The sequence below is a fragment of the Siniperca chuatsi genome, linkage group LG9 (genome assembly GCF_020085105.1).
Source record: "Siniperca chuatsi isolate FFG_IHB_CAS linkage group LG9, ASM2008510v1, whole genome shotgun sequence".
NCBI lineage: Eukaryota > Metazoa > Chordata > Actinopteri > Centrarchiformes > Sinipercidae > Siniperca > Siniperca chuatsi.
Genome location: NC_058050.1, coordinates 8574845 through 8586805, shown reverse-complemented (window position 1 = coordinate 8586805; position 11961 = coordinate 8574845). Strand labels below are relative to the sequence as shown.

Sequence of the window (11961 nt, the reverse complement as noted above, 5' to 3'; positions counted from 1 at the left end):
CAACACTACTCTGACCAGGAAAGTCAATACCAACAGCTTCACTGATGCATTTAGATCATGGCCTCGCAGTTGTAACACGGACATTGACCTCAATGTTTGCAGGTCAGGACGTTTTGTCTGGATATAACACAATTCAGACTGTTTTTTACCTTTCCAAATGAAAAGGCTGCATGCATTCAACAGCAAAGATGGTAACTCACTGAAAGTATTTTTTGTGGTTCATCTGGGTGTGTACATTATGTGTGGGTGTAAATAACCAAGCTGTTCCCTAAAATAGATGCTTTGCAAGTCCAGACTGCGTGCTTAGGATTTGTTAGTACTCAATTGTTCAAGTATATTTGCTCCATATGTACAAATGAAGAAAAGGGAATAGTCACCGTGGTTGGAATCCCCACATTATCAATACCAGTCAGTTATCCAGACAGGCCTTGTACAATCAATAGGTTTCTACTATAGTGAAGTAGTCAATGAGTCATCATGTCCTACTCTGCTGCTCCTGTCTGGATGTAATTAAGTTCTCATGCACTTGACACATTATTTTATCCTGTTTACAAGAAATGTATCACAATTGTTTAGTGTGCTTGGCTTCTGCTGTTAGCCAGCTTTAAACAGTCCAATTACAAATACCATTAAATGTCTTTGTGTGATAAATATATATATATGTATATTTATCACACAAATGTCTTTGTGTCTTTGTGTGATAAATATGCTTGACTGAGGTCAGTCATGATATTACAGCTTCACACCCATTAATTGTTAGATTATCTATAGTTTTACAGAGCAAGGCAGACTTCAAGCATGGGGATATTTGTTATTAATATGAAAACCACACCCTAGAACTGGGCTAATCTGTGTGTTGACAAGATTCAACCTCTCCAACCTTGTTACAGATTTTTTCCACCCATCTATTAATATGAAGCTATTGTAAACTGAACTTTCTCCCTCTGACCTAAAATATCTCATTCTACCCAGCAGAGCAGGATCGATTCAATCCAGTCTGGTACAAACACATTAGGGCTGCAGAGGGTCACACTGGGGTAACATATTGTGACAATCTCAGTGCTATTTCCCCTTTTTTTTTCTTCCAATCACAGTAATCAATTTTCACTTGTACTTCAGCCCCAGGGTGTCTCTGGCTTACTGTCAGTTCAATTCAAAATCATTTTTGGTCGAATTTCGTGTCTGCAATCTGAAACACAATACTTACACAATATATAAGCTAAACTGTTTTGGCAAAAAACATTTTAGGCTGTCATAAAGGATTCAGGGCAAATATCCTTAAAGCCCCGCTTCACTCAGTATGCTGTGCTTGTTGTTACTTGGATGTTTGACCTTCACTGTACAGAAGTTTGATACTAGCTGAGGGAAAGGTTCTTTGTGCTCACCTGAAATCAGACTTTGTGACAATCACAACTAGTTTTGAAGCCACTCACAGTCCGATATGAAACTTAAAATGTGATGTGGAAACTTGAACCTCCATCGCACATACACTTTCAATGGACATTTCAGTAAAGTAGAAGACATCTTGCATCCAGCAGTTAAACTTTTGAAACTAAACATATTTATATGTTCATAGATTCAGCATTTTTTAATATGGGGGAAGAAGTAATCATGCTTTTAATAATTTGTAAGTAGTTAATTTCAATTTTTAATCTTTATAATTTGTTTCAGTTCTAACTTTCACATTGGCAGTCCAGTATTTAAGGTCTAAAAGAATTAACATATAACAAGGTATTTTATAAGATCGGCAGTTTGACTTTACTTTTTATGAACTGTAAGATGTAGTTGAAGCTACTGTATCTGTTGTCTTTTGGGCCGTTGGGCCTAACCAAACCAAATTAAGAAACCCACAGTATTATTTTCAGTATTTAAAGTAAGATCCTCATTAACTCTTTAATATGAAACTACACAGAAATCAGATTTTTGACTGCTGTACTACATAAGGCAAGTTACATACCATTTCTCACTGTTTCAGGGTTGAGGCAAACAAGTTCATAATTGAATAGTGATGCACTGAAGTTCTATTGATCTATAGTGATTTCTCTTGAGCTCAGCTTGGAAACTATGGAACTTTCCACACACTGTAAAATTGCAAAAACAGTTGCTGCCGTACAATCAAATGCATTTAACTGAGTCCTCGCAGCATCAAATTGCAGAGTGATGTACACACACAGTGACACAACCACTGGAAATATAGTCTTTACTTTTAATCCTGTATATATTCATCAGACAAAGTCATTACTCTTGCCCTGTTTCTGCAAAAGTTCAGATTCAATTGGACAAAAAAAAAAAAACAAATACATTAAAAAACATCAAGGTTTATTAAAAATACTTTAAATATTGAGCTGTGGAAAAGCAAAACCAAGTGTCTCTGTTTGGTCATAGTTTACCTGTAATCTCAGATAAATGAAGTACGTTTTCTAAAATAAGATCTGTTTCTGAATTACAGTCAGCACCCGATGCCCTTCTCACGCATGTAAAACAGCAATAATAAGAGTTTTCATTTATAGACTTATGGAATAGAAAAAGTACTGTCATTAAACTATAAGTTACACTTGTTACACAATGTTCAACAGTTTCCCTACAGTTAAACAGGGGTATTGTACGAAATCAACCACTGTTTATTTTTAGATGGTGTTTCCAAAAGCTGGATGTTCATGTTTGAAGCCCAGGTTTTGTATTTCCAAGGTTAAAACACAGTAAGTATGACAGAAAAATGAATCAACAGTTTGTGTAACTCAAACTCAAACTCTGTAATTAGCCACGTCCTGTCAACAGGATGTGACTGAAACAATAACTAGCATTAAGCCAAGGCCTGATGGCAAACTCATCTGCTTACAAAAGGAAGGGGCAACTTCTTTATAAACTCTTTCTTCTTGTTAGTCCTCTCATACAGCCAAACAACATGTCTTCATCAAATTTGGTGTTTAATGCGATGAGGGATTTTACCACGTTTGAGGCACATTTTATGTATACTGAAAGTCCATAAGAGTCCATGATGATTCAAAAGAATTAGCGACAGCACAGAGGAGCATACATGATTCAATTAAACACTCAGGGCATTATTTCTTATTTAAGAAAAATTACATGAAATAGGACCAGTGTGTTATTCATCATTAATTTCTTGATTATCATAAAAGTACAAAAAGATCTAAAAACTAACAAACAAACAAAATACTCAAACACAAAGATCATATCTGGAATAAGAAAAATATTGTGAGTGACAACACATTAGGGGTATGGATAACATTTATTTCAGTTCTAAATTATTCACTTTTTAAAAGGCACGTTTTCATCAACATTGTCTAAAATGTAAAATACACCTTCTGCAATGTTACACATCAACAGCAGAAGGCACCCTTTACCCGTTACCATTACTCACAAATTCAGCTCTAAAAAAAAAGGGAAATCTGGTAGAAAAATACTTGTGCACCACATTCACAAAGTCCCTGAAATGCAGCTTTGCTGTGAAACACATCAGTTAAAAAAAAAGGCTTCCTGAGTGTGACATTAAGGCTTTTAGTGTTGGTGAGTGCAGCTTTATGGTCCTATGATGCTGGGGACAGGAAGATGTTGAATAGCACAGCAAAGAGCACAAAGACTACATAGCCCACTATACACAGCCAGAAACGTGGGTCTTTCAGTAGCTTCTTGTTGAAAGCGCTGAAGAAGACGTAGCCGATGGTCATTCCAGCCACAATTCCTCCAAAATGAGCCACAAAGGACACCTAGGAGGAGAGAAGGTGAAGCCAGGTTTCAGAGTTAGCCTGTAGGCCTAATTACCCAAGATAGGTTGAACATAGACCCTCAACTACTGTCATCCGACCTCACTGAAATGTGGCTAACACCCAAAAAACTTGCAGGACCAGTTTAACAGTCAGAGGAAGGGAATAAGAAGGGAGATAGCAAGGTGGGGGAGGGAATCATGTTTTTAGTGAAGATACTGTATGCTTTCAGTTGTTGTATTTTCCAAACTGAAACTATAGAGTCAAAGGACAAGGGTCACCATTTCTCAATGTGGATTAAAAATAGAACCAGGTTGTGTGGAAAGTGTTTTCAGTTTTTTTCCCATTAGTATGTGCCCATACAGGTATGTATATGCATGAATAATCAAGTCCCAGCAAGAGCTGCTGATCTTGTCTGTAGCCACAAGCAAATTAAATCCACCACCAAACACTGTCAGCCTGGGGGAGGTTAGCTGGGTTAGCTGGATTGCTATTGAGGCTCTTTCTTTATTAGAAAAGGTTTAGCAAGACCCTTTATTCATTTTTTATTCTGTTGAAGTCTTCTACTGTACAGCGGAAGAAAAATTATACCTTCAACCCATCCTCGTCATTGACAAATCTTCTATAGAAAGCAAATCCAAAATCTGTGCCAACTGGAAAAAGAAAACAACATCAAATTGAACATTTTTAAAGTACAATCACAGCAGTTAGAAAAATAACAAAATAGGTTGAAAAACACACAGGAGAACATACCAATTATCACTATGGCGAGGATACGAAACACTCCAAGGAGAGGAATCATCTCTCGGAAATTCTGTGAATTGAAAAACAGTCACCAGCTGCAAAGAATAATACTAATATTTTATACTTAAAGTGCATGACAAAAATAAGCCTGAAAACAAAGTGAAGGTCTGCTTCACAAAGCAGAAATGAAACAGGAATACTTTATTGATCCCAGAGGGGAAACTCTTTCGTTACAGCTGCTCACTATCACGTCAATGCACACAGGAATAGAAGTACTAAAAGAATAGAAATAGAAATAATAATAAAATAAGTCTGCAACGAGACAATTATTTCTAATAAGAAATAAGAGATGTGCAAATCAAAATATAATACACTATAATATAGCTAAGATAAATTAAGTACAAAAGTGGATATAAAGTATAAAAGCTAAAATAAGTGTAAAGTACAAAAGTGGATTTAGAGGTTGATATGTACGGTATAATACAGTGTAATAATATAAGTAATAAGAAATAGTGCAATGATGAGTACTGTCAAGTGTAGCAGATTAACCAGATTATTAGACGGTGGATATTGCACAGCAGTAATTTAAGTATTAATAAATATCAATAAACGGCAAAAGAACAAAAATACTAAGGGATTGTGTGCTCAGTAGTTCAGTAACATATAAATGTTCCCTTATGACATTTATTTTGAAAATGTGAGTGAACTGGTACTACACACACTATGCTATCTGCTAACCTTTAGACATGCTGACAATGAATTGGACCGCCATAGAAAATGTAGTTTTTAATGTTCTGTATATATTCATCAGACAAAATCGACAGACTTGTCCTATTATAATATGTCAAATTTTATTAAAAATACTATCTAAAACATTGAGCTGTGGAAATGAAAAACTAAGTGTGGAGGGTCTCTATTCCACTGTGATCACAGCAACATAGTGATAGTTGTAGTACAATTCTTAAAATAAGATGTGTTTCCAAATTACAATCTGTACTCAAAACACTTCTCACACATAAACAACAAAGTAAACACTTGAAACTGAAATGCAGCTTAAGCTTAAGTTGACAACAACTCTTCCTATTAAACTGTATGTAAACTTACCACCACTGCGTTCATAAAATAGCCTCCTATTAGGGCATAAACACCCCCAGAAGCTCCCACCAAAGCACTGACAGGATCAAAGATGGAGCTGGCCAAAGACCCTGAGGGGAAACAGAAATTATCAGTTTTACAATCTGAGGCATTTATGACAGCTGGGACTCACTCTAACCCAAACAGGAACAAACAACTTCAAGACAAGCTGATGTTAGATCTCTGTGTGCATAGCATTCGCAAACATTGATCACGTCCAGCTAGCGTAGGATTTTGAAAGCTGCTTTTGTAATGATACAGCCAACTGTGCTACATTTACTGTATCTGGGGACAGGTGATGCTCACCTGCCAGGACGCCTGCGAGGTAAACCATTCCCACTTCAAATCCTTTGTGGACCAGTTCCAGCGGGATGCCCAGCAGCAGCTGCATCACCAGGTTGCCTAAAATGTGCTGCACACTAAGGGAGGCAGAGGTGGGAATAAGCAGAATATACTTGGTGGCGAATTATCATACAAATATACAAGGGGTAGACAAAATAACAAACACATGTAGCCCTGCAGCAAACATCAGGTGTTGAGTCAATTTGATGGGTAATTTAAAAACAGTGTAGGGGGTTTTAAAGGGTAAGACTGGTGTTTTTCTATAGTTTTGTTTAAAAACATCTGTCCCACTGAAGATATTAATCTTTAAAAACAGGTCTCAAATATGTAATTTTATTAATAAAAACTGTACTTTTCTAAAACAGCTTGGCGCAGTCGTTTTTAATAAATGTTAGTGTTGGTGCACTATATTATTTCTGGCAGCAGGACGGTGTATATGGGATTGACTCAAAATAAACTACAGTGCCCATGTTCATTGTAATAAAGGAACAACGTCACCTTGTGCAACGGTGTGGCTCATTTAAGTGTTTTTAATAGTTCTTGGACAACAATGAGGGTCCACAGCACACATTAATATATCTGGCTACACAGAACGATCCATTCATTGCTGGTTTGGGTCTTTTCATGGGATTTGTTGACAGAAAAACAGAGAATATCACCAGCCTTGTTTTTACGCCAATATTCTGTCAGGTATCTTAGTGTTGGCGAGTGACTGTGACCACTATTCCTTTGCTAACCTAGTTTTCCTATGTGCTTCTGTGTAGTCAGGATTTTTGGTTTTCCTGTGTTCCTGTGGCTCATGATTTTTGAGACTGTTTGCTTGCCACATCACATGACATTGCAGTGTCCATCCATCCATTTTCTACCGCTTGGTCCCGTTAGGGGTCGCGGGTGACTGGAGCCTATCCCAGTGACTTTGGGCCTTAGGCAGGGTACACCCTGGACAGTGGCCAACTCGTCGCAGGGCTAACAACATTGCAGTGTTTTGACAGCAATTCAGGCAATGGCTGTCTGGAGCTTCATATACTTCTATAAAAAAAAACAGTGATGGTGGCAGATTTATTTTGAAGCTAAATAGTACTCAGCTTCATATGACTCACTTTGTAACTGTGATTGTGGTGCATCAGTCAAAAAACACTAACGTGAAGTAATGCGACAAAGGGGGAAGTTTCAAAATCATGACAACATACACCAAACAGAAACGCTGTAATAAGCAAAGAGGTGCAGTGGTCACAACCTGCAGTCTCAAAAATGACCACAGAATTTAATCAACACCTCTGACAGAAAAGGAAAATCCACAAAGATTATGAGCTTCACCAAACTGATGTTTACTGCAGGGCCATGACACTGTGTCTGTGGGAATTTGTCCCCGCACTGACTCACGTAATTAAGGAATCTAAAAGCTCTGCCAATGCTTACCCGGCGTGGACAAACATGTAGGAGATAAACCGCCATGCTTCCTGCCTGCGCTCAGGCTTGTATGTAAGGGGGCTGTTCCAGATGCCTTCATCCAGGGTCACCCACTGCTTCTGAGGCTTCCACACAGCATAGTAGATAAACACTGCCAACTGATGAAGAACAGAAAATGTACACAAAAGTTAGTTTATAAGTAAGAGATGTCAAACGCCTTCAGGTTAGCAGCAGCAGCTATGGGGGTAGAAGCTAAATCCCAAACAGCTGAGAAAATAAAGACTAAAGAAAGAATGAATCAATTGAAGTATCTTTAACCGACCCCAGGAAATCCCCCAGCGGGATCGTGCATTACCGCCCACACATCTGAATGCCTGTATCTGTAGGAATATAAAGCAAGGGCAGGCTGAGAAAGGACACTGCAGCTCAGTCGATCTCCTCTGGGTAATTAAATGCCTCCTTGCCCAAATAAAAAAGTATCCAGACATTCAAATGCAGTGACACTGGACATCTGTGAGCTACACAGAGTGAGCTGTTCATCCCCAAGTATGACAAGATTTTAAATGTTTTAAGCGTATTGATTCATCCCCTAATAGTAACATTGTAAATGAAATATCAATTTAATTCAAAATACAAGCGTGTTTACAAATTTAAAAAACACACAAACAAGTCAATGACATGCACAAAAACAATCTAAAAATACACAATATGGGTAACTTTACTTTAAGTCCCTCTATTATATAAACATTTAATAAACGTTTATAACACACTATAATGTAGTTGTGAGCAGCTATAAGGGCATCTTTATGTGTTTATTAATGTACAGTATTTGTCAACAATATTTTATATTATTACAACTGTGTTTTACTATATTGCCATTCGTTATCTGTTTATACAGCAGCCTCCATCACTGGGTTCCCACAGGAGGAGTTATTGTTGTTGACAAATACATTAATAAACACATATCTGCTTATAACTACATTAGAGTGTGTTATAAAGCATTTGTTATTTTCTTATTTACTGCCTATAAAGTGATGCCAAACTATGATAATGTAAAGAAAAAAGTTTAAATACAAAAAGGGTTAATGGCAGTGGCCAATCTGTAGCTGGCCATCAATACCCAACACAAAGAAGGCACATTATGTCAAAAGGTGCATGTGCATTTATCAATCTATATGCAAAGTAAACTGACCTTCTCTTATGCTGCGTCTGCTCACAAGTCGTGGACTAAAACCAAACTTCCTGCTGTTTGTTTAACATAAAGGCAATCTTAAACGCATTCCTGGTGACATTCGCTTAAAGTCGTAATAAAGCACATAATAAAGAACTCGGTATACCTCCATTTTAAGCCATAGTTTTGGGGGGAAATGAGGCCACAGCATGTGTCCCCCCCGCCCCTTGCTATTTCAACAAATCACCCAGTGATCCTCCACATTCCACAAGAGGAGTTTATTTACCTGAATCTAAAAGTCAAAAGACACGGTGGCTTTCTGTTTACACATTCAGGAAAAGCATCTCTGAATCAACTGTACCAGGTCCAGCCTAAAGCTACTACTCATGAAAACTACTGTTTTCATTGACACCATGCCTGCTGCCTGCAAGTGAGGACTGCACTTGATGAATCAGGAGGCGGCTCAGATGCCAAAAAGAGACCGAAAGAAAGAAATGAACGCTCATGGCCGTACAAGAGCTTCACAGTTTAGAGCTTGGTCATTGTAAAAACCACACATTTTCAAATACCGTAGCTATAAACGCTCAAATAAGACTAATTTTTTCCCTAAGTGTCACGATTCAAAGATATCCCACCATGGCTTCTGTAATTTAACCTCAATATCTGCTCTACAAAATACAATTACAGCAAATCTATGAGTAATTAACACCACGGCAGCATATAGGCCAAATGTAGGCTGCGTGTATAATTAGATGACATAAACATACTGATGGCCCCAGTGCTCATTCAATATGTGTGTCGTGTACATTCAGGGCAGAGCTACCTCTCCAATACTGATGAGGATGATGAAGATGGGAGGCGGGCAGCAGTTGGTCCGTTCCATATATTTGCTGCGAGAGTCTTCTGGAAGCATCCATTTGGAGATAGACTCCTGGAACTTCTCACAACATCCCATCTCTCTGTCATCATCAGGCTGGTCTGCTTCACTCCTGAGCCGTCTCCCATCCCGGTCCACAGGAAACGGCTCCTGCTGCTCGAGGTCGATGTCCTCCATCACTACCCCAGTCCTACACCGCAGATTACATATTCTGATTTATATGCCTTGAAATGATAAACATTTGTCTGGTATTAATCACTTTAATATATCTGTGTGTGTGTTTGGTCATTGTGGGCGATGTTGCATGTTATGGCAATATGGGGTTTTTGGATGAAATACTTTGATTTTTCAGGTATTTAATTTGCTGGACTAGCTAAAAACAGACATTCCTGTTTGGTTATGGATGTTTAAGATAGAAACAACAAATGTTTACTTTACAGTGCAGTTATGAAAATAGTTGCCAATTTAATTTTCTGCTGATCAACTAATGGAATAATCGACTAATCCTTGCAGCTCTACTGACAACAAAATGAAATAAAGCTACACATATGTACCTGTAACATGCATTATTGTCAACGACGGTCAGACCAATCCAAGCGTACTAAATGTTCTGTTCAAGCAGACCAGATGTAATTTAACCGGGTAACTTTACTCTTGGAGAGAAGAACCGTGCTGAATATCACGATATAATCTAAAAAGGTTTAAAGGACTGATTTTAAACTTGATTAAAGTAGGAAAAGGGTAACTTATAATTACTCTTCTCCTTTTAGCTGTCTGAACGCTCACTACAAAGGACTCCTAAAAAGTCCAGTTTATGCTGCTTGCATGGCCAGCAACAGCCTGGAATAAATGGATTTCAAGTGTGATTAAATACACATATTTAGTAAGACCTTGCTTAAGTACAACTGACAGTAAAATATGTACAAAAAGCACGTTTTATACAAAACTAGACTAAATATAAAATAGTATTACTTCCACTTTTAAGGCTGAGATGTTCATAATTTGACTGGACAGAATCTGATAGAGAATACAGTTACAGTAGCCTTTTACAGTAAGTTACATTGAGTCCAGTAGCCTTTTAATTAGCGTTTCCTGTTTACTGGGCGCTGCTGATGACAATACTCCCAGACTATTCCTGACAACTTAAAATAAACTCTAGTTAAATTATCTAATATTTGTTTTAGCGCTGAATGAAATCAACTTAACTTTGGCCTACTCACCTAAACCTTCAACAGGAAGAGTGCAGATGGCTCCGAGCGGTCCCAAACGCATAAATATTGATTCGACTAAACTAATTCAAACAGCTCAATGTGCGAGCTGAAGAGTGCATAAGTTCATACGCTGTACCAGAGTTCAAAAAACTGAATAATAACGTTTTCAGCACCATTCCTCCATGTTTTTAGACAACCCGCGGAATCCCTTCTTCAAACCGACCCGTGAGATCGGAAGAAACCAAAAAAAAAAGCACTTGTTGATAATTATAGCCCTGTCATTGTTTTTCCTGCAAGAAACTTCCTTCCTTCCCAGTCCAAACAAACCAATGATGCTCTTCTCTTCCACCCAACTACAGCAAAGTTTTACAAAACCGCAGAAACTATAGATGTCTGCAGCCCGCGCGCTACAAGGAGCCTACCTGCGTGGCCGCGCCACACCTGGGATCAGTGACGTCACCGACACGGTAGATCCTCATTATCCAGCTTCACTCACACGCTCGGGGGCGACCATCTTTGATCCCCGGTGCCATAAATTCAAACTGATTATACAGAATCTATTTCAGTAAAGTGCATTGAGGCTAAAGTCCCACTTTATTATAAATGTTGCGCTACCGTATATGCAGCGCAAGGGGGCGCTCGAGTCCACAATTACGAACAATGGCATGGAGTTAAATGTTCACATTGGAGGCTGCTAGCAAAGGAAATACTGTACGTTTATATGCAACCTTCCAATTATTCATAAACACGGTTATACATTTCCATCACTGTCATCAGCAGGTGGTGTAACAGCATCTCCATCTCCTAACCACCCTGAGATTGTCACTCATTTCTTAAAAATACACACCTTTCACAAAATTGTACATTAATAATAAATAAGCAGATATAACAATTAACTTGAGCCAGAATTCCTTTGAGAAAACATTTTATTCTTCAAAATAACCTATATAGGTCAAAATGAAGAATGTCCATTGCAGTCTTTCAAAGCCAAACTTCAAATCTTGAAATCAAAAACAGAAGTCCAAACCTCAAAGATATTCAATTTATAAAGAAAGTAAAAACAGGAAAAAGGCAGAAAATACTGACACTTGAGAGGCAAGTTGACGCAAACAATTCATAGATCATCAAAATTAGCCTGCTTCAGTTCTGGGTGTCTTTTCAACTACTGTTTCCAAGATCAAGGACTAACTTTCAATCTCAACCAACTTCTTCTTTAAACCAACACAGATGAGAAGTCCTTTAGGTACTCATGGGAATGGACATTTTAACATCTACATTTCCATGGCAACAGGGCAAACTTCACCTGCTGATGGAAGGATCATGTGAAGTGATCGAAAGCTCCAGAAC

General features: G+C 38.1%; 1 protein-coding gene across 2 annotated transcripts; it reads right to left on the bottom strand.

Annotated features, from left to right (window-relative positions):
• Window positions 1–2192: 2192 nt before the first annotated feature.
• On the bottom strand, window positions 2193–11174 carry rhbdl2 (rhomboid, veinlet-like 2 (Drosophila)). 2 transcript variants are annotated; one of them, XM_044208423.1, is made up of 8 exons: window positions 11037–11174; window positions 9350–9593; window positions 7365–7513; window positions 5910–6022; window positions 5574–5674; window positions 4479–4539; window positions 4317–4378; window positions 2193–3728 (listed from the first exon to the last, which is right to left on the bottom strand). In XM_044208423.1, exons 2-8 carry the CDS (start codon window positions 9578–9580, stop codon window positions 3549–3551), a joined length of 897 nt encoding a protein of 298 aa, XP_044064358.1. In that variant the 5' UTR covers window positions 9581–9593; window positions 11037–11174; the 3' UTR covers window positions 2193–3548. The 2 variants fall into 2 exon arrangements, with proteins under 2 accessions (XP_044064358.1, XP_044064357.1); XM_044208422.1 differs by having other exon boundaries at window positions 10624–11043.
• Between the last annotated feature and the right edge of the window lie 787 nt (window positions 11175–11961).